The sequence below is a fragment of the Trypanosoma brucei genome, chromosome 4, assembly GCF_000210295.1.
Source record: "Trypanosoma brucei gambiense DAL972 chromosome 4, complete sequence".
In the NCBI taxonomy this organism is placed as follows: domain Eukaryota; phylum Euglenozoa; class Kinetoplastea; order Trypanosomatida; family Trypanosomatidae; genus Trypanosoma; species Trypanosoma brucei.
In genome coordinates this window covers 1-25193 of record NC_026737.1, presented here as the reverse complement: position 1 = coordinate 25193, position 25193 = coordinate 1, and the positions used below count along the sequence as shown (strand labels likewise).

Sequence of the window (25193 nt, the reverse complement as noted above, 5' to 3'; positions counted from 1 at the left end):
TACAGTTATGCCACGAACGTTCTATAGGAGGACTGCGACTCTCTGCGTTTCCGCCGCTGTTGCCACCTTCACCAGGCGTTCTTCCGTGTGGCTGCAAGAACTGTCATCTCCTGTGAGTGGTTCTGAGCAACTTCTAGCATGCATGGACTTTTTAGATGCACACAAAGGGCAGTGGCGCATCGAAAGTACAAGTTTTCCGCCACCAGCGAAGTTAGAGAGCGTAGGGAATGAACCGGGGTTGCAGGTACTTCGGCTAAGCACAACGTACACCGCCGTGTCTAATGGTGGTCGAGGAGTGCCAGTTCTTCGTCTCATTGGTTACCTTCCTGGGGTGGCTCCTGAGGAAGTTCACCGCCACATGACAGATCTCAAGCTGCGACGGCAATGGGACCACAATTACACAATGTTTTGTCGATGGGACGACGGCACGCGGAAGTTTATTGACCCGTTGGGTCTTATACGGCGCCCCATGGAGCATGTGACACGCAAAACTCCGGTTTGTGAGGGTGACAGATGTCTCTTGTTGCCAGATGTCACCAGTTGCGTTGTCGACAGCGGTTGGTTTGCCCACAGGGTGGGGAACTCGCTGTTGGAAAAATTTGGAATCGCAGAGCGCCTATTTATTTATCAACGTCGTTCCTTGTGTTACACAAAGCAAGGGGGGGCCGACGCCAATCCGCTGAGAATGTATGATGTCCTCTATAGTGGAGATGGCGAGATGCTAAACCATGCGCGGACACAGTCTGAGCGGTTTGCCGAGTGGATGCGGTCATGCAGCGGAGGGCGGAAGGTTTCTCTTGTTTCTATGAATTATCAACACGTACTTATCGTCCCTATTTCTGATGTCACAGCTCAAGTTTGGAAGCAACCGGATCGCTTGTCGTTTGGTGGGAGTATGGTGAGCGAAGAGAACACAAAGGCAGTGTATAATCTTTTCATGGAGACTACCAGTCATTTCAAAGAAACCCGGAAACTGGACGGGACTCTTGTGGTGATGACATCTGCGAACGACGCCAGCATCCCAAGTCACATTCCAATGTGGCTTCAACGAAAACTGACTTCAGTCTTCTCGACCTACGTGTATCAGCAACTCCTCGAAGCGATACTGTCGAAAAGAAGGGATCTAAACAGTGAGGGTAAGTTCTAGAAGTATTGTTTCCTTCCGGTGTACTGCCTTTGTAACTACATTTGTCTTACAACGTACATGGCTCGGGTACGAGCGAGGAGGAACGCAAACGGTTGCGCCACCTTTTTTCCCCCTTTACGCTTTAACTTTTCGCATAATATTCGGCGTAGTTTGTCACCACACATTGCTAACTTTGAACTGTGTTGTGTGCCTTTGCGTATTATGCACATGCGTGTGTTTTTGAGCCTCCCTCAGGGTTCGTTTGCTGCTATTCCATTAAATCAACTGTTCTCACAATTCTTTTTCCACGTTTGTATGTATTCACGATTCTACCTACGAGTTAGTAACACCTAAAGCAGGGAAGGGAGGGCAAATTTCAGGGGGGAAAACACCATTGATGAGGAAGTCGGCATTGAAGTTGCTTCCGTTGTATGTGCTGTTTGGTCAGCTTGTAGCTCTTTTAAACTCTTTTACGGGAGTGTCGACCACCAAATTGATCAACAACAACGCTAGCTATCCAGTCCTTCAGTCCCTAACTGCATACGCATTCATCTTCACGTTCTATGGCCCACTGTACCTCTTTCTATTTCTTCGGCATCGACATGAAACGTTCAAAAACTTTACGCTCTTCTACAGGCCATGGAAGTACTTTTTTCTTGGGCTTGTAGATTCGCAGGCGAACTTTGTTATTGTGAAAGCTTTCCAGTACACGGACCTTGTCTCGGCTCAGCTACTTATCTGCTTTTCCATTCCTTGTGTGCTTGTTTTGAGCTATTTTATCCTCAAGATGCGGTTTTCCATAACCCATATCACTGGGTGCGTTGTGGCAACTGGTGGTCTGGTCCTTCTTATCCTGTTAGATGCTGACGGTATATCCCGCACTGAAGTTGGTCCGAATGCCCTTAAGGGCGACCTCTTATGCCTTCTCGCGGCAAGCTTGTACGCCGTGTCGAATGTTTTCATGGAGTATTTAATTAAACCGGGCAATTCCAATGTTCAGTTTCCAAGTGCCGGTGGTGGCTCGACCCCCCGAGACCGAATAGCTGAGAGTAATTGCGAAACAACCATCAACGAGCACAAGCACGAGGACGAGACGGTAAACGTCTCCCCGCGGTTGACCGCAACGGAAGTCGCCGGGGAGGGGGAGTCAAGGGACGTACCAGCCTACATACCCGTTATTGAAAGCATATCTTTCATGTCTTGTTTCGCTCTTGTTATAGCTACTATTCAGTTTTTTGTTGTTGAGTGGGACGGTTTCAACTCGCGAACGCAAGTGTGGACTTCCGAGGACTGGCTCTATCAGATGTTGTTTGGTTTTTCGATGTTGCTTGTGTACACTGGCATCCCATCTCTGTTCTTCATGAAAAGCGCAGTCTTCGGTAACGTATCTCTACTGGCGACAAGTGTATACGGGATCATATGGAATGTGTTTTTTTTTCGCATTTACCCCACGCCTGTTTTCTTCGCAGCCTACGTCTTGATTATTATCGGTGTCCTTGTGTACGCCTTGTCGGACGTTCGTTGGAGATGGTGCCCGCGAGCGAACTACCCGTGCGGTGATACGCCACTCCTCGCAAACTCCGATGCGACACAACGGGGAGGCGAGAATATGGAAAGGAGCTTAGCAACTGGAAACCGCAACGGGCTTCCTTGAGAGCGTTACGACGAGCCATCCCATTCGCAGTGGATATTCCAACCTTGTGGGTGTTTAGTGAAAGGACGTGCTCCATCTCTTTTGCCTAAATATAGGAGTACCGAAAAAGGCAAAGTGATAATAATTATTTGGTGTATCTTTGTGAGCGCCCGTTAATTTCTCTGCACGACTCGGTGCTTAACATAATAAAGAAAGCATTTAGGCAGGGATGATGATAGTCACCGTGTAGTCAGATCGCGCCTACTAGTTCCACTAGTCAGTTAATGTGTCCGTATATTATTTAAGGGTTTTGAGGAATTGTCGCCATTGCTATTCACTCAGTCACTTACCCTTTCTGTAGCACAACTTTTTGCCTTTTTTTTTTCTCCCTTCTCCTCTTATTCGGCGGGTTTGGACAGAGGGTACTAAAGGTGCGTACAAACGCAGACAAAGAGAAAAAGAAAGGAGGGGGATTCGAATAGGAAAAGCACAATCTGAAAAGGGGATTATCGTGTAAGACTGTTTTTTTTTTTTTTTGCTTCACATATTTTGTTATATCTCTCGCCTGAACTTGCCGTCGAAGAATTAGCTTGTGGACAAAGCCTGTGATGGCGCAGTCCGAAATGGCGGCAGGGGGCACAAATCACCGACTGGTGGCATCCGTTGAGGGCCCTTTTGCGTTGGCCGTTCCGACTTCCTTAACAGACATTCCGCCGGAGGTGTTGCTTTCAGAGGCTCACGTAAGGGAGCTTCCGGCCGCGCAGGAGGATAGCGTTAGCACAGATAGTTATTCCAGCGTGCCGCATCACCAACAGATGCTACCTGAAACAACGAGGGCTCCACCTCGGCGACGGCGTGCCTTGAGACCATCAATCAGCCGCGAAGAGAACGATGAGAGGAATATCAAACATACCGTTGTTGTCCCCGAAATGTATCGTTTTTCAAAGAGACAAGTTCATGGAAACGTGTGGGATATTAACAGCGAACTGGATCCGTGTGAAAACATCAATGTGTATCCTGAGCGAGGGATCTCTCTTAGTTTAGATAATCTTGTGAGGTACAGTCCGGCGGATCTTTTTTCAAGAGCGTGGCCGCTGGTGCCGGCACCTGTAAAGGGCGCATCGTTCGCTCCCTTTGCACAGCTTCCTGAGTTGCCTGATATTTTGAATGTGCATCACCCGGACACGGAAGAAGTGGCCCGCTTCATAAGGTTTACAGCAGTTGAGTTTGCTCGCCGCCAGAGAACTCTGAGCCCCCTTTTCCTCCGATGCTTGCTTGTGAAGGCTGCTGCTAGCTCTGAAACGACACAAGCGGAACTCGTATCGCTTACTGGTGGCACATGCTTTGATGAGCCCGTGCGGTCAGCTTGGGAGGATGAAAATTCCTGTGATGATGATGGTGATGACATTGAGGATGATCAAAGTGTTTCCAGAAGTGGTGTACCGGTTAGTGATGTTGATACCGTAAGTAGCTTCGACTGGGCGATTGCTGTGGTTTCTGATTCATTGCATCCCCGTGTCCCCATGCAAGTCGTGCGTATGCTTCACAAGGTGATAGACAGGTGTGGCATCAACTCGACCAATGAGACTCTTCGTTCGTGGGGGATGCGGCGGGTTTTCAGAATTCTGCTTCAGCAGGTCGAACAAGAAAGTTGTTCCTTTAGTGAAGGTGGAGGTGACTCGCGGTGGCTTTTCGGTGCCATTGAACTTCTATTTAAATTGGTTTTAGCATCAAAGGATATCGACTCATTACTATCAATTTTTCGATGGGTGTATAGGCATCCTGATTTGGCGGAAAGGGTTACACTGAAGGGCATCCGCCCTTGGATTACTTCGATTGAAACATATGCAAGACCCCGGATGCGAGTGTTGTTTCCCACATCGTGGGTGAAGTGTCACGATGTTTCCTTAGCACATTCCCTTGGGATGGAGATATCACGCAGTGTTATTGGGGCTTGTGTTGTTTCACGTAATGGTGAACTGCACGGAGTCGTACTAACGACACGCGGGATTTATAAGGTTCTTTTAGTGCCTCCCTATAACTTAGTTTGCAAGAATGAAAATATTTCTCTAACAGGCTGTCGTGGCGTCTTTCTTGAGAACAATCAAATTGCTGTGCAATCGAAGACTGTGGGCGTCGTGACGTTTTACGATGCGGAAACGCTTCAGGTACGCCGTGTACTGGAGGCTTGCAAAACGAATGGGAATAGTGGCGTTTACGTGTACAGTGGCATGGACCGCTTTGTTATTCCCCACTTTCATCCCAATAAGAGTGCGCCATTCTATGCAAAATTCAGTGCATCGATGTCTGTTCACGGAACCGTTGGACCGCCCACACTGCTGATTCCACCAGAGGCCGAATCTCTCAGTGTTCAATTCTTTCTCTGTCCCGTCCGAGCAGAGCAGTGCACATCGATGGGTCTTGTTCATGTGAGATGTTTCAATAAGGAGTGGCTTTCGGTGAAAGTGGCCATAAACAGTAAAACATCTCTGCTCTCAATATGCTTCGGGCATGATGAGGATTTGCGTGTTGAGGTTCATGAACCGTTGCGGAGTGAGTGGGCCCTTTGGAGTGCAACACTGCAAAACACAAATGGTGTGTTCACTTGGAATGTCTACAAAGATGCGGTGATGATTAAAAGTTGTGCTGTAAGGTGCAAAGTGGCCAATCTTTCCACTTCCACAACGGGTTCCGTAGATCTACTCCGTGGCTCGTTCAGTGGATTTATCTCGAATATTCAAATCTGGCACCGAGCTCAATGCATCAATGATATGCTTACTTCTGCTAAGGGGAGACTCTCACCTGCTTCCCAGTGTGGTTTACTGTGCTCTTTCAAGATGAATGAGGGTTCTGGTTGCTGCCTAAGAAGCAGTGACGGCGCCATCACGTGGAAGGGCGTCATTTCGTGGGGTCCACCCCCCAAAGTACCCTTTGGCTGTGATGTTACAGAGAAGGAAGCAATTCCATACACACCATTAGGAGACTACTACGTAGTGACAAACACGTTCGAGACTGCCATTGTGGAAGATGGATTTTGTACTTGGATGGATGCAAATGGTCGCATTTTGGAGCAGTGTACCGCAGACGTTCATCCAAAGGAACTATATTTTCTATGCGGGTTCACAAGCCGTATGTATAGTGTTATCTGTGACGTAAGTAGTGGCCTGAGTCTTCGTTGGGTGGATACGCAAGCACCACCCGCCATGCATGTGAGAGAACTTGAAAGTATGCGTGATGAAGAAACTGTGAGCGAAAAATTCTTGGAATTCGAAGGTGATAAAGGCATCGTGACACCCTTTTCACTCTCGAACCTTATTCTGCATCGACTAAATGCCGTGTTGGTCGCCGAAGGAAGGTGTTGCGGCGGCACACAGTACACCCCTCAGTTTTTTTCCTGGAATAGCACATCACTTCGAACCGTTTCTAGGCTTATTGACATTTCACAGGACTTAATATTACGCGTCAAACAACCTCTTGGGAGGAACAGCAGTTCCCTACTTCTCCTTTGTGTGTGTGGTCGGCTGCTGACTCAGCAACTTACTTGGATTAAGAGGGGATGCCCGCCACATTTGGTGGCTATTATTGTGGATATGTTTGAGACACTTAGCAGGTTGGAACCCGAAGACAGGGGTATTTTGATGGAGACTCAGTTTGTCTTTAAGGAGCTGCACCGTGTTTTAGTTATGGAGTGCGTCAGCTATGACTACTTGTTAGAAAGAATTTTGAGCACGGAAAGACTGACGGATATAAAAGACCTTTTAGTATCCGACTATATACCGTCGTTGGTCACTAGCGTATTGGAAAAGGACTTAAAGAAACCGTTTATGGCGTTTTTAAATCGTCTGAAGGAAGCGTGCTTGGCGGAATCGCAGTTGATTTTAACAGGAAAAGGGGCGTCATTCAGACCCTCGTGTGTCTTGCTCCCAACCCTTCTCAGTATTTTGTCACGAAAGGCCAACCCCCAGTGGCATCTGGTGGCCATAGCGTTGCTAAATTCTCTGTGCAAGGGAACAATGCGATTGTTCAATGGCCTCTTTTCTAACGTGGCGTCGGGGCATACCGGTGGGACTGAAGAGTTGAATTTGCTTAAACAAACTGCCATTGGGGTTGTGGTATTTCCTGTTGTTCATTATCTCGTAGATCTACTACTCGACAGCAGCATTGCCAGAGACGTGCTCACTTTACTCAACGAGACTCGTAATGTCCTGTATCCTTACGCCGACATACTTCCAGCACAATATGTGAACCACAATTTGACAGAAACACATCGAATTTTTGTTCCTGCCGCATGCACACACACGACATCCCTTGACTTACGCTACGCGCGCAGCATTGAGGTATTGCATGAACATCCGACAACAAGGGAAACCAATAAGGTAAGGGTTGCCCTTGTAACAAACGAAGGCCGGCGCACCTTTGTCACCATGCGTGATGAGCACCTAACCATCGAGTGCGGTGGTAGGGTGGAGGTTACCGTCACAAATACCAAAAAGGAAGAGTCACTTATTACCGTTAATGCGCGTGTGATGCTACAAACAGAGTTATCTTACTGGATTAGTGATATCTGTCTTGCTTTAGGTCAGGCAATTCTTCATAACACTCAGCAGCTGCTTCTCAAAGGCCTACCTGATACCGTTGTTTTTCCGCAGAACAGCATATTCCGCGGGGGCCTTTCAGAGGAAGTTCTAAAGAAGCATAACGTCCCCGGAATGAGTGACGAAGTTCTACTAGACAAAGAAGACCAGAAAGGACTAACTGACCTGTTTGAAGGTTTTGGTGATCTTCTTTCTCAGTGGCAAGAACTGTACCGCAAGAAACATGTTCCTTACCAGGATCGCTTAGAGTATGTTATGCGCGCATTCTGCGCGGCCCATGCCTGGCACTTGCGGAGGACAAAAAACGTTTCGTTGCTAAAGCATGTGGAGAAATCCCTCGACTTTATGCGCAAGAAATCATATCTCATACTGGAGGCCCTGCAACAAGGCGATGAAAAAGCAATGCTAGATCGAGCGCGCTTTCTGCTTGATACACTCAACCCACGAGATCGGTTGGAGTCCGCTATGGCCGAACAGCAGCAAACAGAAGAACCAGTCACTCGTGTTTCATCCCCAACGAGTGTGCATTCGGTGGCAAATGTTCGTACAACTTTGAGCAAATCCGCACACGTTTCACACGAGAGAACAGAAAGTTGGAATGTAAGTGCCCTAGGTCGTTTCACGTCGAGTTTATCCGATCTTTCAAAACATTGTTATGAGGAAGTCGGGAGCATGAACCGGCCGCGCATTCCGCTGCTAACCTCTGATGCGATCAGTGAGCTTGTAGCAACTAATACGGAGAGTATTTCAACCTTAGTGTTCAAATTTCTTCTTAATGGGTATAACGGTGTTACGAACGAGGATTTGGTAAGGGCACTTGTTGAAAAAGCAAGGTACGCCAGCAATAACAAGGCCGTACTCAGGCTTCAGGAAAAACTGTTGTCTTCTCACCAACTAGATGAGGATATGTCGTGGTTAATCGTGAACTCACACCTTTTCTACAGGGAGTTTATACGATCGAGGCGCCGTGAATACAGCAACGAAGCCTCCAATAATGTCCGTACTAACTCTGGTTATAGCGAGGCTACTTTAGAGGATCTGACGGAGGTTCACTACATTGAGCCAATTATTGGTTGTGGGTTCCAGCGGGAACTGGAGCTCCAGAGGGCAACCTGTAGCTTTTTTCACTGTGTTATTCACCGCAATTTTTCGCGAATAGTTGAGGCCAAGCTGCAATGCGAGGCGTCAAGGGGTATGGAGGCGCTTTCTCTGTGTGCCGTTCTTTGCCACCCATGGGACAGTGTGGACCTTTCCGCAATAAATCCGTCGAAAGTTTTCCGCGTTCTTAAAACCTATATTCTCGCACCGATTGCAGATACGGTAGTCACTCCACTTAATGGAAGCAGCACTGATATTGCGTGGCACCGTTTCTTACAGGATCGTGGCTTATTTAATTTGCTTTATCGTAGCGTCATTGTACCAAATTCATTACAGCCTGCAGCGGATGGTGCTACAGTAGTGGAGGGTGATACACTGGGCGTACATGTTGAAGGTGCCGACATATGTTTCTTAGCACGTAATCAGTGGAGAGCCTTTAAAGCAGAGGAGGCATTTGATATGTCACCAGCTCAACGGGATTGCTATGCAGCTCTCGCTGGTGGGTGTGTGTTGGCTGATATGGCGGAGGTTTTGTACTTTGAAATAACTCTCGAACTTGCTCTCAATGAGGAGGTTTTTGTTTGCATTGGTGTTACAAGTTCCTCCATTTCGTCGTGTGAGTCAGTCGGAAAGGATTGTTCAGCAGCTTTTTGTTCAGATGGAACTGTAAGGTATTCCAACGCTAATGTGGAATTTTCGACTCCTTGGTCGGTCGGAGACGTCATTGGCTGCGGCATTATGGCCCCATCTTCCAGTTTATTCTTTACTCGCAACGGGGAATTTCTAGGAATTGCTACCGAATGTACCTTTTCCACCATTATACCATTTGTTGCCGTGCAGACGGATGGAATGCTCGTCAAACTGATAGTGAACTTCGGAGAAAACGCTCCGTTCGAATTTGATATGGCTTCTCTGCACAGCTCTTGTCGGACTCAAACCGTTTCGCCTGTTATGATTAGTGATGCTTCGTTTATTGCCGTGCATTATCTCGTAACCGTATGCTTGAAGAATCTACAACGGCTTGGCCAACCCGGCTTCAATGCGAATGGGGATTCTATTTGTGCGCTGCTTGAGGAAGCCTCCGTATTTCTTAGAGATGTTGTTGTTGAACTTGTCACGAGTCTCAAACACCTATACAGTGATGAAAGCACTCACTTACTCAAGAGGCAAAGACTCCATATTGGTGGTGTTTTACTAACGAGACTTTTTCGCATAGTTAACGTCGTTATTGATAGTTTTCGTTGCAGTCTAGTTAGTCGCTCGGCCCACCTCGAAATATTACGAATTTGTTCGATTACATTAAGCGAGGCTCATGATCACTGGGTGAAAGCACGTGCGGCTCGCTCCCTTGGCCACATGGCACGTACACTACGGCAGGACTGTTTTGCAGAGGCTGTCGAGGCATTACGAGGTTCCATGTCCCCCGATGTCATTGTGAATTCTCTTACGGAGCTTGCACGCGCAAAAATCTATCCCGAGTGTTCGCAACGCGCCTTCATTCCACGGTGGACGGGTGGTCGGACCCGAGTCACCGGTGGGGGTGCTTTTTATGGGGAGAAGCCACTACCTGCAAGAGGGACTCATAAAGTTGGTTTCCGCATCCGCCGCCAAATGCAAATGGGCCATGGAGTTGGTGCATCGCTGGGGGGTTGCTATTACATCGGTCTCTCACATGGGCATACACCTGTTACCACTATGGCAAGTTTAATTTCTAGGGATGACGTTTACATTTTGCAAGACGCTGACGACGGTGATCAGGTGCCACACCTCCTTCTGCGCCGCCAAACCATTCCCCGTAACAGTCAGCGGAGGGTTTACGGATGTGATGAAGTTGTGTGGGTTGAACTAAACGCTGATGTAGGGGAGATAACATACTACAGAGAAAACATGGTGCGCATCGGATTGGCCTTCGCAAACATTCACCGTGTCGATGATTTATATCCATTTGTGTTCCACTTCAACGAAGACGCGGTTTGTGATATTATCGCTGACCCCTCACAGGTAAAGGAATCATGTGAATTATTGCTTTCCAGTTTGCGACGGGGTGTGGCGGTTAGTGTCCTTCAACAACTCCACGTCACTCCATACTTCGGCCCAGCGATATCGGATTGGATATATTCCTTCTTTGTTCGGTCTAGTTATGACCTCGAAAAATGTATAGTCGCACTAGCCATATTGGGTGGTGAAAGAAGTGGACTCTTCTGCCAACATAAAACGCACGGTCCCGTCGTTGTAGATTCCATATCCGAATCTGCATCAAGAGCTGTGGTTTACCTTGAGGCCGATCCGGATGGGAGGCAATTCTCTACAGATGTTGCAGACCTGAAGCCCTCCTTCGTAATGCCTGCGCTTTTTTCGGTTTCGGAGGGAGAGAGTTTGAGGTGTTGTGGCTGGTTAACCAGCGGGTTAAGAAGAATTTTGTTTGAAGCATCTGCGGTCGTGCCGCTAATGAACGATGAAAAGGAGCAGAGAATGGACATCGCGGAAAATTTTGTTAAAACAATTACTGATGCAATGAATATGGAATATACTGCTCTTCAAATAATACGTCATGAAACAACTAACCAAAAAGGCTCTGTGACCTTACTGAGGCGCAATGCTCCCGTCTCAGCGACTCAATCAACATCTTCTTCGTTCCGCATGGTTAACGGCCAACAACCCATGTCGAGGACACCTGTTGTTATCGACCGACGTTTCTCCACGAAAAGTCTGTTCACACCAAGCCCGTCGATCGGTGTAACCTCGGCTGCGCACTACTCAGCGGTGCGAGGCAACGTTGTGCTTGAGGACGTATTCTCCTTTGCCGTAAGTATCACAATTGCAGAGAGTAAAGGGACGCTTATGTACATCGGCGTAACGGCAGAAACAGAGGAGCCGGCAGAACCCCAGGCGATAGTACGGTGCGAAAATATTTGGGCCTTATGTAACCGTGATTCAGAGGGAACTAATAACACGAACTGTTTCGTGGAGCCTGGTATGATATACAGTGCCGGGCAATTGTTGTTTGACTCGGATGATGTAGTAATTATCAAAGTGAATAGGCAGGAAGGAACAGCTTCATTTTCTCGTGTTCGTGGTGGTAAGTGCGTTGATTTTGGTGTTTTGTTTGAGAAGATACCTGAAGAGAAAAAGCTGAGGCCCTTCGTGCTTACTGGACCGGATTCGGTTGTTGTCTTCTCATTTCTTGACTGCCACACATTCCCTGCGCGAAACACATACCCCCCCAGCAACATTAGTGCCCTGACACGTAGCACTCCTCCGGTGCTGTGCGCATCGTGCGGTTCGGAGATGTTGGAGGCGTGGTACGAGGGGGAAGGTGGAATTTGTCTGTGCTCTGAGTGTTTCAATAGTTGGCGTTACCCAAAATGTATGTTTCACTTCACCGATCACAACGATAACCTTACGGATTATCTTTTGTCGCAGCACAGCCCGAAGGAGTTGGTCGTTGGCAGCATTGTTGGTTTTATGGAAACCGCAGCATTTGCATGGATGCGTGATAAAAGTGTTAATGTCCAAATCGATGGAAGTACCTGTATAGCGACTGATGGCGCTGCCTTTGCTGTGCTAGATGACTTTTCCACCTATGGAGACTCCCGTGTTGATGTGACCGTTAGCCACGTTGCTGGTGTTGACGGCTTTTCATTTGGAGGTTTACACTCCTTCGATTTGCTGTGGTGTGTAAATAACCTTCTGCAAACAAGTGTTTCAATTAAGAGTAACATGATCTTGATCAGCCCGACTGTGATTCCTAACAGCTCAAAAGTTGTGGTTAGTATGCTTTTTCTTGATGAGGAGACTGAGCCGTCGCCAGTTGATGCCTCTGCGATTTTTGTGGGTGTAACGAGCGAAGAGTGTGATTACCGCGTCATGACTTCCGCGGAGTTTGAGCGCCGCATAGCACACGGTAACATCTGGGGCACATGGAGTGACTCCAAAACTAAAGCGGCTACGCCTCGCAGTGTATATCTCTCAGTTGATATGACAAAGGGATCCATTATGCTGAGTTCCTCCCTTCGCGGTCTTCATCTTCACCCGACCGTGGCGACGTGCAACTGCCCCATTGAAGAAGACACGAATTTGCGTGTGATTGTGTTCACGCGCACACCATGCCAGGTTACTTCTACAGGTGGATGGGTTTCCGTCAATGATGATGCTTTGGATATAAATTCCTCTTCAGTGGCCGTTGGACTCATTCCAAGTAACTGTATAGGTCCTGACGTTGGCATTATGGGCTGCAACAATCTTCTCTTCGACACTCTTAGCTACACCATGGCTCAATGCGGAACCGCTTGGAAGGTTGCGCCGCGTATAGCAGAGGAGGGTACTGGGATACTCTTTTCTATTGGCGACACAATAACGGTTGAGCGAGTGGACAGGGAAGTGGCCGCGTACCGCAACGGTCTGCTGATAGCGACATATACGATCCCTCCGGAGACTCTATTGCATCGGCGTCGGCTTGTTGCTTACCTTTCGACGCGTGGAATGACTGCAACGGTGGTGCCGCCACTATTTGGAAAGGCTCATCTGGGGAGGGTCGTCCGCACATGTGGTTCTGGAGTTGGGGTTGTGAAGTGTTTGTGCCCGTGCCAAGGAAAGCGAGAGTACGTTGTGCGGAAACGCGATGTTCGCCACTGTGCGCTTTCCGCTGATGCGGCCGCTATTGTAGTGGGTGCTAAGGTGGCCTTCAAAGCCGGAAGCCTCGTTCAGCCCAAACGTGGGCTTGTCACGTCAATAGGGGGCAATACAGTCAACGTATGCGACGAAACGGATAAGCGTGTCTGCTTCTCCCTGGATAAAAACAGCATCTATGTGCTGGACAACGAGGGACCACACAAAGTTTTACAACCCCCATATCCCGCTCTGAAAGCCCCCGATGGCAGCGTCACGCGTGTGTTTGTTGTGGGGAGCACAAAATTCAGGCTTTTACGCAACGAGTCCTACAATGGTATTATGTTTGATGTTCGAGCTGAGGATTCGGTTGTGCTGACTGGTTTGACCGTTCTCACCCACGCTTCGGGACGCCATCGGGTGGAAGTATTTTTCAAGAAGGGTTCTCACCAGATGCATGAACGGACTAGCGGCTCGTGGACGAAGATATTCTCTAACTTTGTTAAGATGCGCGCGGGTCGTCAGTTCTCCGTCACGTTTCACGGAATCCGTATTGAAGGCGGCTCAACTTTCGCTTTATACATCAACGCTACGCACAACTTTGGAGTCGGCCATTACGCGAAGGAGGGAGGTTGCTCGGGGGCCGTTTCATCGGAAATGGACTCCGACGGTACCCTCACAGTTTTGATGGGGCGCACCAGCGAGAGTAGCACTCCCTTTACTGATGTTAGTTCCAACTCTTGCGGGTTTTGCGGTTCCATAGTGTACGTGCGTAGTGAAGAGACACAGGCTCTCGCAGTGGAGGAAACTGATTCTGTTGTGTGGCGAGAGTGGGATGAAAGGAATAATGATGGGTGCAGCGATCATCTGCCACTGGTCAGTCGCCCCCAAATGTCTACTCTTTCGGAAAGAGCTGAATTTGTTGTTACTGTTTTTGATGGTCCGGTTGTGCTGCGAGAGCTTCTACTACCCGTTTTTGTTCAACCCTACGTGGGGCACACTATAGGTCCGATGAGCTTTCATGTTTCTCTGTATTGCGCTGACGTGAACGACTCTACCGAGGGTGTGACATCGAGAGAGAGGAATTGGGTCTGGGTACATCATGAGGTATTGCTCCCGAAAGAGTGCTCACACAGAATCGTAATGAATAAACTCCAACTTAAAATGAAAAGGGGGACTTATGTCTTCAGTGCTGTCTGTGAACGAACTATGGGCATGGTAAGGGAAAGAGGAAGGGAGCGGATACGATGTTTTTTTACCTGCAGCGAGCAGGGTCACTGTGTAAGCAATACCTTTTTCTCTGTCCGAGGACTTGTGGGTAATATTCTTGCCGTACCTGCAAACCCCATGAGCGTGTCAGAGGTTCTTTCCGCTATATCGACGGGTGGGCATCTCAGCCAAAACAATTCAGCATCATACAACGGCATCATGTTCGACATCCGCAGCAAGCAGGATGTGTTGTTGGAAGAAATATTCTGCATTTCTCAAACAACAGCGGATAACATAAATGTCAGAGTTTTCTGGAAGGAGGGAAGTATGAAGGGCGCTGAAAAGGTCCCTTCAAAATGGAAAGAGGTCGCAACTCGGTACCTTTACCTGGCAGATAAGCAGACCTTTTCTCCGGGTCCACTCAATCTTCAACTGCGGGCGAATCAGATGTACGCTTTGTATGTCAACACAACATCCAGCTGTGGAGTCCGGTTTTATAACAGCAGCGATGGGCACGTTGGCGATGTGGGCGACGAATTCGAGAGCGACGGGGTTTTGACAATTTATGTTGGAAAGAAAAGCGAGGGGATTGTACCTTTCTTGGAGATACCATCAGAACCTCGTGCCTTTCGTGGGCGTGTCACCTACCGTCTTATTGTTCAACGGCGCTTACTGGGACGTAACATGGCTGTTTTCCCCGCAGTACAGGGGTTTGTCATTACGCGCCTTCTGACAGCGCTAGTGGCTTTTGCCAGCGGGCCGTTTTCGGTTACGCAACCCTTTGAAGATACTGGTGTGATTGAATCCCTTGGAAAGCTTGTGAAGGCGCGACCGGGAAACGTTGGTAGGCAAGAAATATCTGAAGATCTGTTGAGTGGTGTGGTAAACGGGAATCTTACAGACGCCTTGGGTGATGGTGTTGTGACACTACCGTTTGGTGTGAATGGTGTGGCATACTTCAATTCGCTGTGCAAGGGAGATCTTGCTGTCATCGCACTGGGGTCAGGGGAGTTTTCCGCCGGGGAGCTGGTGCGTCTAGTCAGTGATCCCGATATTAAATCCCAAGTCGCGGTAGAGGTTGGTAGGGGTGGTACTCCCGTCTGTGTCACGGTACCAGTAGATTGTTTAGTTCCTGTTATTGAGTGTGGCTGGTGCCACCAACCCTTTGCTGTCGAAAGCGTATGCCAGGCGACAGGAACTGTCCATTTTCCTGCTTTAAGGGAGGAAGAACATCTGATTAGCATATTAGCACGGTACATTGCTCAACGGTGGAACTTGTCCTTTGATGCTGGCAGCGCGTGTGCATCGTCTTTGGTGCGCCACACAAGGTCGACAAATTTTGCCGCTGATAGAATTATCAAAGCAAGGAGGCACGACTCAATTTCGGGTAGAGCGCTGGATTCAGGTAGCGTAGAATACATGTTATCACCGGAGCTTCTTCACGAAGACGGATGGAACGAAAAGTGCTGCAGCTTTGCCTGTCCCTTTGTATATAATGAAAATCTGGCTGCGTTTGTCTCCCTTTTGTTTACTCCCCTCGGGGACTCCTGGGGAGTTGCGTTCGTCACCGATCTTCCACTACGTTTAAGCAGCAAATCACGCCCCAAACTGTTGCAAGTCTCTTTGCACATTGTTTTTGATGATGATATCGAGCAGGATGTCCTCTACGAACCTGCAACATATTACGCAGCTCACGGAGGACCGCTTCACGAGCAGTTAGGAGTGTTTGCTCCCTCGCAGTATTGCTTCTTCGTTAAGAGAAGGGGTTGTGACTGTTTGCGTCTCTCAATTTGTGAGATGACGTTCCCACCACCTACGCCTTTCATGAGTTCGGTGTCACATCCGTGGCGCTGGGCAGGGGGGTATGACACAGTAGAATTGAAACCAAGCGAAGCATGCGAGCTTGAGGGAGTGTTCAGCACAGGTGCCTGGCCAGTGAATAAGCCACGCTTCTGGAAGCTGGGGGCAGTGTCTGCGACAAGTGCCAATGTTTTCTTTTTGGAAGTGCTCGTCCAACTGTTTAGACCTATTTTTAAGATAAACTGGGAAGGGAGTCGAAACAGTGTGATTCACCGCAGCTTCAGCCTCGCACGTGACGAAGAACTTACTCTCGCATTCACAGCTGATAACGATTTTGTCGTGTACGATGAGGATGACAACGTTCGCTGCCATGTCTCATACAGGGAGCACGTTGGCTCGTCGTTGAAGGGGATTTCACCGAATATAGCAGTTATGAACGTAGGGCCTCATCCTACTAGCCTCTACCTCCATTCACCACGAGAGGTGATCGACAGAGGCATATCCACAAGATCAAGGAGCTGGTCTGAGGGTGTTGTGGAATACACCCCCGTGTGGACTTTGTGTAATCCGTCCAAAGTAGTCATTTCGAACAAAGGTCGCACGGCAAGCTGTAATGATGCATCCGGGCAAGCAGTGATTGGGTCCCCACTTCCAACAGTTGGTTTGTCGGGATTTGTTGTGCAAATAACCCGCAGTGACCGTGCCGGAGGCGATTCACTTGGTTCTGGGCACTTTGCTGGAATTGTGGTATCGACCTTCGACCAGCTGGAGCCGCACTTCGTGAAACTTCGTGAGCAAGTTGACCAGGTTTGGATAGTGCAAGATGTTCTCGACGGCGACTCTTTACCCACACAGGAACGAATTCCCCCTATTGACTCGTCAGGCAACACGATGTTTCTTGCGGGAACAAAGTTGCATTTTCTTCTTGATCGTGACAATGGAACCCTTTCTTTAGCACGTAACAATGAGTCCCCAAGGGTTGTCTTTCACAATATACCTTCCAATCTGAGCGTGTCTCCCTTTGTTCGTTTGGACCATGCTAATGCGTCCGCCACGCTTGCTACCTTTTACGGTGGTGCATTGGGAGCCGGAAAGTTTAGAGCACCACCTTCCGTGGTGCTGGCATCACACCCAATAACACCGACTATTCTTCGCCGAATACCGTTCCGCGTAGTGGTTTCAACGTACACCGTACTTCGACATGTACTCTACAGTCTACCTTCAGATCGTGTGACTGCCATTGAACTCATTTGGTGTGACCATTGCGGGAACTCGAAACTTGCTTACAGATTGTCAAATGCTCTTAAGCAACTCGCGGAGGTGGGTGCTTTTTCGCGTGAGATGATTCGAGTTGAGGACAAAAAGCTTGAGGAATTTTGCGGTCAAGCTGCGGTTCGGAGGGTAGTGGATGCTTTGTCGTCACCGCTGGATAAACCGCACGTTTTCATTCCTGGAACCGCAGATGAAGGGGACACTTTTATACGGTTGCCTAGCGCATACGAGGTTATTGGTAGGGTCGGTGGAAGCTCTATGGTTCGTTTACTATATTTTGACGACAACACAACAAGCAAGCGAACACTGCACATATTTAGCCATGATGACCCCGAAATAACTGTTACGTCCTTTAACGTAGTAACAAAGCATCCGTGTGTAATGTATCAAGAGGACATAATGCAGTCATTGGACTCCTCAAAAAGTTTTGGTGTTATTACGCATGGCTGGTTTGACGGCACTCTTAACTCCTTAGACATGGAAAGATTCTCCAAACAACAACAGAAATCCATTGTTATGTCCCTCCTTGCCGCGTTGGAGCACTGGCACCTGCATTCTCTAATCCACGGCAACATCCACCCGAAAAATGTGTATGTGAAAACTGGCCGAGGAGCCACGGTCACATGCGCAGTTTGGAATGTTTATACCTTACGTCGATACGATCATTTTGCCTCCCCACAGCTTCAGCGACAAGGAACACGTGATATGAAGGGTGATTTGTGGAGCTGTGCCCAACTCCTTCGTATGTTCAGCACCTTTCTAATATGTGAGGAAGGTTTCCGGTCCGCTGCAGGCATGCTGGAAAAGGGTAATATGACAATTTCATACATTCTTGATCAACTAAGGGAGTTTGCAGACGATGCCAAAAAGAGTGCCGGAGAGGAGACAATATTTCTTCAAACGGGCCGCCAAGCGTGCATTCCTGGTAACTCGTGCAGCGGGATTATGTTTGATGTTATTGCGAAACGAAATAAGGTGAACATTGTAAAGGTGTATTTTGTCTCTGACACAACATCTACCGCGACCGTAACTCTCTTTATGCGTAATGGGACTTTCAGAGGAGTTGAAGAGCAAGGCGGTGAGTGGCAAGTTGTCATGCGAAGGGATATGGAGCTTGCACGAGGCGTTGAAGCGAAAGTAGAGGGGTTTGAGTCTATAACCATCTCTCCAGGGGAGCATGTGGCTTTCTTTCTTCATACCACAAACCACAGTAGTATCATGTTCTACACAGTGTCGGAGGACGGAAGACCAGGGTTGTCAAATGTTGCTTTGGAGGATAAATATATTGGAATTACGGCGGGGAGGGTAACTACATGTACGCTACCATTTTCAAGCATTCAGAAGGAGAAGCAGCTTCTTCATGGAGGAATTACGTACACGATTCCATCGCAGTCATGCGGTTATCGGAGTTACCTATGCCAACGCGTAAACGCGAGAGATCTCCAATTTAATCGACCTGTCGGAGGGCCCGTAACGGTCGAATCGTTAGGGCGTGGTTTAATCCTTTGTGAAAGCGGCGAACAACGGCTTATTTTTCTCGGAGGAACCAGAATGGAATGGGTGCAGTGGGAGACTGTTTCTAGAGTATCATTCGATGACTCGCCTGCCTGGAGGCAACTGGAGGATGATCTCCGCGGAGTTATCTGCGGCCGTTACCTGTCTTTAGGAAGCTTAAACCCCCCGCACATGCAAAGCAGCAAACTTCAGTTCAACAGACGGATCTGTAACCAGTGTGCAGTCACGGATCGTCTCACCACTGAAGGTGATTTTTTTTGGTGGGTGTCAGATCCGATTCGGACGTCATGCATAGTTTCCGTAAAGGAGATAAGCAGTGTACAGGGCTCCTCGCTTTTTGTGAGTTCGTCGGAGGGCACTGACGGAGAGGACCTTTCTAAGGTCGAGTCATTAGACGGAAAGAAGCACATCTTTATTTATGTGGATGAGTTGGGACGTTGTGTAACTTCATTAGAGGACAGTGGATACCGGATAGTTAAAAAATTACAGGACGATCTCTCGCAGGCGGCGCTATTTTTGGTTTACGGCCCTGTTCCAACTTGCGAAGATATTTTCCCCCTTAGTGTCTTCGTAAACGCGAGGAGCTACAACTGCGATTTTACTCAGTTTGAGGATGACACTGCCGTTTTCTCCTATGATACAAGTGTGCCGCTTGAGCACAACCTTCTCTTTAACGGATTCGCTCTCAAGTGCTGCGCGGTACCCCATGAAACACCAAAGTTTTCAGTTGCTTCTTGCGTCACCTACCGTAGCGATGTCTCCGCAGTATCTTTACCTTTTTGTGATGTACCCCAGACAAAGGAGGATGCCGAACGTGACTTGTCACCAATCTTGGAAAGGCAAAACCACCGACGCCGTTTGCTGCTGAAGTTTCAGCGACAACAACCATGGGTAGAGGAAGAGGTGACATTCTCAGCTTCTCCACAGCACGTCACGATTTCAAACGGTTGTGTTCAACACGTCTCAAGTATTGGCCCACAATCGTGCACCGTGACAAAACCAGTGATCGAGGGACTCAAGTTACATGAGATAGAGCTCCTGGTGTGTACCTCCGTGCAGTTTCCCGCGCGGGTTACTTTTCAACATCCCCCAACAGCTTGGTTTGTGGACGTACCCATCCCGATAATTCCTGTTCATGGTGAATCGCTCATATTGCCGACATCTTCCGTCAAATGTGTTCGACTTTACATTCGCGTTATACCCTGGGCGAAACGCGCTCTTGTGGTGGTGAACGGGGAGACGGTATACGAAGTGTTACAAGGGAGGGACTGCCCGGCAGATATGCAGCTTTCATTTACGCTCTCTGCTCCCGGTACTTCCGTCAAAGTCGTGCATTGGCGTGTGTTGCACAAGGAAGATTCACCCGTTCAACGCAGTGCAATGGATACAATATGGACCCAACTGATGATTGACCGCATCTCACCCAATGTTTCGCAGGGGATGGGGTCTCTCGGTCAGCACTCATGGAATACACCAGCTATAGGAATTCAAAGTGGTGGTGAGTCGAGTCTTATACCACAAGTTGAAGAGGCCATGGTGTCGTATGCGAAGAAACTGATTGGTACCGTCATCATGAGTTGCAATTCATCGGATACACTCAAGACACTACAACATCTGCTTCCGTACACTACACTGCGGAATGATTTGTCCTCCCTCACTGCTTTGGTTCGGGCGGAGGTCCGCAGATCCTCATTTTTTCTGCTTGCGGCCGCTTACGCATGCCTTGCGGCGCCATTCGCTGCGCAAAGTGCAGAAAACGTGGAAGTTAGCGTCAACCTCATTTATGTGTCGCTCAGCCTTGATGGCGTCATCCATCTTCTGTCGACATCATTCGGATCAACATTGATGCTTTTATTGCTTCGCACCGCAACGGCACATGTACGTGCGGTAAGAAATGTTGCTCTGCGATGCGTGCTTCAGTTGCTTAAAATGAGCAATTGCCCGCTGCCATCACATGAAGCCCTTTGCGCATCACTTGCTCCACTTCTAGCTGTGATAAGTAGCATGTGTCAGAGGGGGAAGATGTCCTGTACGTTTGTACAGTTGGGTATATTGCTGGTGAGTGAGCTTCTGCAGCGTTATCAACTGGAGCGACCCAGTTTACCAGCTCCTGGGAGGCAGAGTTGTGTACCGTATGCCATTGTCATTTGCACGAAGTTGGCCATCGAAGCGGTTACATCCAAACCACCACGGCCTTTACCCGAGGCTTTCACGCGAGGGCAACAGGAGTCACACCGTATCAGCTTTGAGCTACTGACCGGCCCAACATCACCCGAGGGGTACTGTAGCTGTTACGGTGTCTTCTCCCAAACGTTTCGATGTACATTCGGTTCGAAAAAATTCGAAGTAGTTTTGAACTCTGCACGATGTGGAAATGTTGTCGTTGGATGGAACATGGATGCTTCACTACCGGGTTCCCTAGCAGCAGGTACGTCAGATAAGGATCAGTCGTCGGCCAGCACTTTGTTACCGTCATGTGGTTACCTCATAAAGCCAAATGGAAAGATACATCTTTGTCTAAGCCGTAAAAAAGAATCGCAGCCATTGCAAGTGAGAGCAAAAGGTGGCGACATTGTTCTGGTAACGTGTTTATATCATGAGCAAGCCGTTATATTTAATCTCCAGAGGGAGTCGAAAAATGAAACAACTACTCGATTTGAGACATTTCCTAACGAAATGTTGGCACTTCCGGTGTTCTTCGCGGAAAGAAGGGAAGACGCAACGTTTCATGGTGAGCAACTTCTCACTGAAGCATCTACTGGTATGGACGTGTCCCAACTCTACAGCAGGTTCCAGGAACATCCCCATCGCCTCGACACGGAGGTTGTCGCGCAATCGTTCGAATTTTATGCTGAATTGTCCCTGTTTTGTCAAACCTTTTCGATATCAGAGAAGTTGCTTGTTTCCCCTAACGGTGATGCGTCGTTGACTGTTCCTTCCCATGATTTAGTGGAATATACTCACTTGTTGTCCTTCCTTGGTGCTGACGTCCTGGGGAACGATGTTCCGATTGAGCGGCTCGTACCATATGTTAAGCGTCTACAAATATTTGATACACTGACGGCTGTTTTTTCTGTGGTAGTTGACATTCGGCGCAGCACAGAACTTTTTGAAATGTGGAAGAAGCTTAAGAGCCTTTGCTCTGCAGAGTCTTCAAAAAAAATCCAAAATGAGACAATGCGGCCTTTCAGAAATCGCACGGGGCACAAAGGGAAAGTTACCATTCATACAATGCACGCCCGGGCCTCTGTGCGCTACGGTTTTTACCCAACGCTAATGCGTTCCGTGTTCGGACAGTTGTTCGCGCAGCTTCAGCGAAGTCCGATTTCTATCTTCTATGTCTCGCCCATGTTCACCGTAAAGCTTGCCGGTTTTGGATCTACGGACGTGGGGGGACCTTACCGCGATATTCTATCACAGCTTGCGACAGAGATTATGTCAACACACCCAAGCGGGAAATTCCAACAGAATCCCCTCTTTAAGGACTGCGGTTGTGATGGGCAGTTGGCCGTGATGCCAAATGCAACAATGGCTCTTGAATTTCAGTTGTTTCCTATGTTCGAGTTTTTCGGGAAGTTTCTCGCAGCGTGTTTTATTACCAAAGATCTCCTCGCCGTGGAGTTTCCACCACTGTTTTGGAAACTCTTACTTAGCGAGGAAACATCACTGCGTGACCTGAGGGCCATGGATCGTGACATAATGAGGCAATTAACACCGGAGGCGTTAGCAGAGCGGACGGCTGAGGAGCTGGAGGAGAGATTTCCAGGCCTACAGGAGAGTTGGTTGAGATTCTGTAGTGAAAATTCTCACCTTAGAATGCGGGAGGAATTGCCGCCTGTGGATCTTCGTACTGCGGGAATACTCGCGGAACATATTGCCTCCATCGAAGTTCACAAGTATGATGTGGTGATCAGCCATATTCGGCATGGGTTCGGTCAAGTAATCCCCTTGTACACACTCAATGCCTTCCGCTGGCAGCAAGTGGAGTTGATCATTTGTGGGACGCCTAAGTTATCTTGTCAAGCACTGCGTGACGTTTGTGAGGTCTCTCTCCCCTCAAACGATTCACAAATGTTTGACGAAGTTATTGAAACTATGTGTGATAAAGACCGGATGCTGCTTCTCCGCTTTACAACGGGACAAACAAGGCTGCCGCTCAAGGAAAACATCAAAGTTAAAAGGGGAGGGACCCGTGACTCCCTTCCAACCAGTAATACTTGTTTCTTTACACTCCGTATACCCGCCTACAGTTCAATTGATGTTATGCGTGACCGGATTTTGTATGCCATCCGGCACTGTGAAGCCATCGATACTGACGGGCTAGCACAAGAGCACATTGTTTTGGACGCCTAATTGCATCGCAGTAAACGGGGGAGAGCGCCTTTTCATCATTATATGAAGAGCGTGAATTTCACTCGATTAAAGCATGAAACCACATCTGTATGGCAATATGTGCCTTCTATACATCTTTGTATGGTTTAACGACTTTAGCGAGTGTTGCAATAGCTAAGGGGGTGGTGATTTTTTTGTTTGGAGCGTATGTGCAAGGTAAAGAGTTGTGGCAAAGACCTCAACTGCCATTCATGTGCAAATCATGCTTTTTTGTCAGTGACTCCGCCCTCACGGCGGCGGCTGTTGGAATGTAAGATTATAGTTGCGCTATTAAAGCTACTGAGTCTTGTGGAGTCCCCCATTAACTCCTCTCCCCCCTCAAAAAAAAAAGGGGGAAACGCTTTCTCTTGTCAACGTAAGGACACCGGTACATAATAAATAATAACAAAGGACCGCAGTATCACGATGGGTTGCGTGTCGTTATCTTGTTCGACTTCACCTTTAACGATAGCAGCAAAAAAAAAAGTATCGATTTCTACTGTTGAAACATTGTTTGCACTTCAATTTATGCACTCTTTCATGTGACCCGGTAATTCCTTTGTATCATAACTTTTCTTTAGGTGCCTCCAAAAAGTGTTGGAAAGAATACGTATGTTTTATGTGTATCTGCGTGTGTGTGCGCTTGCAGAATTTGAAAGTGAGACAATTTGTGTCCAACTAAAATGCAAGCGCCTCCATAGCACTTTTCTGTTTTTGTGTGGTGGCGCATTGCTCAAACACTTCAGTAGTTAGGCAATTAGTTTGCAGTTGAAATACAATGTAGTAAACATGGATGATGGAGGGGAGGGAGCCGCGAGCATGTTAAGCGCAGGTGTGGTTTATTCTTTTCAGTGTAAAACATACCGTGGATGCGATATTATTATAATCGCTTAAGATTTACTGCAACACACGATTTGGAATGATCGAAATGGATCGTCAGCGAATGGCAGTAAAGCTCAATGCAATGAACAAAAAAAATACGTTTTTTTCCTCTCTATCTCCCTCAGCAGCTGCTGCCCCATGATGCATACGATAGCGACATCCGGCATCGCAACGCCACCCCCATGGAAAGAAAGAAATAACGTTAACGATAAATTTGACAGAAACTGCATTGAAGGCTCCACGCCGTGATGTGCCTTTTTGAGGCGCAGCGGTAGTTTTTGTCGTGTCTGCACTCGCATTATCTTGAAGCGGCGAATTATCATTTTCATTCCTTTATTATTTTCAGGTAAAGTTCGTGCGTACAAAATATTGTGAATGCCACGGCATCTGGTGAACTCAGCTCCACGAGGAAGAGAGGAGATGAGGTCAAACACTGTACCACGAATGTGGAAAACAAAAAAAAAAATACATTAACTTATTGTCCCTTCCAGCACGATAGTTGTTACTATTTGTTGAAGCGAAATATATATATTTTAAAATTCAGCGATGTATATGCTACAACGGAACCCGTAGTTTAAATGACAACCAAATGAGAACATACAAAGGGAATATGAAGTATTTTATTAATTCAGTCCTAATATACACTTTTGATTTGTCAAAACCCAAAGGCGGAAGATGTTTTGTTGTTGTTGCAGTTGCTCTTCCGCAGTGAGAACCGCTAGTTTCTAAATGTTTTTTTTGTTTTCACTGTTAATAAATTGCACACTGCACTCCAGGTAGCATTTTCAAAAACGTCCATGTATAAGTTGTGGAATGGAGGGAAATGGATATGAATTGTGAACGAGACAATTTAATAAAAATAATAATAATAAGTTTCCCTTCAGATCATAATAAAAGACGTACTTTGTTTATGAAGCATTGACTATGATTGAGTGAGTGAACGAAAGTTGTTTAACAGGGTATACGGACACATGTGACATGATGAATATGTAGCCTGTGGACCTTTTGCCTTCAGTGCTTGAAATTTGTATGATTTATATTACCAGTGAATATTATCGAAAAAGTAAATAGGGTATCATTTAAT

The 25193-nt window shown here is 47.7% G+C and overlaps 3 protein-coding genes across 3 annotated transcripts; all 3 read left to right on the top strand.

Annotated features, from left to right (window-relative positions):
• Positions 1 to 7: 7 nt before the first annotated feature.
• TbgDal_IV30 (hypothetical protein, conserved) lies at positions 8 to 1147 on the top strand (the record flags this gene model as incomplete). Its single annotated transcript, XM_011774286.1, has 1 exon — positions 8 to 1147. The coding sequence occupies one exon, from the start codon at positions 8 to 10 to the stop codon at positions 1145 to 1147; it is 1140 nt and encodes a 379-aa protein (XP_011772588.1).
• A 376-nt stretch (positions 1148 to 1523) lies between these two features.
• Positions 1524 to 2780, top strand: TbgDal_IV20 (hypothetical protein, conserved; the record flags this gene model as incomplete). The annotated part of the gene is made up of 1 exon (XM_011774285.1): positions 1524 to 2780. The coding sequence occupies one exon, from the start codon at positions 1524 to 1526 to the stop codon at positions 2778 to 2780; it is 1257 nt and encodes a 418-aa protein (XP_011772587.1).
• A 587-nt stretch (positions 2781 to 3367) lies between these two features.
• On the top strand, positions 3368 to 23209 carry TbgDal_IV10 (hypothetical protein, conserved; the record flags this gene model as incomplete). Its single annotated transcript, XM_011774284.1, has 1 exon — positions 3368 to 23209. The coding sequence occupies one exon, from the start codon at positions 3368 to 3370 to the stop codon at positions 23207 to 23209; it is 19842 nt and encodes a 6613-aa protein (XP_011772586.1).
• Between the last annotated feature and the right edge of the window lie 1984 nt (positions 23210 to 25193).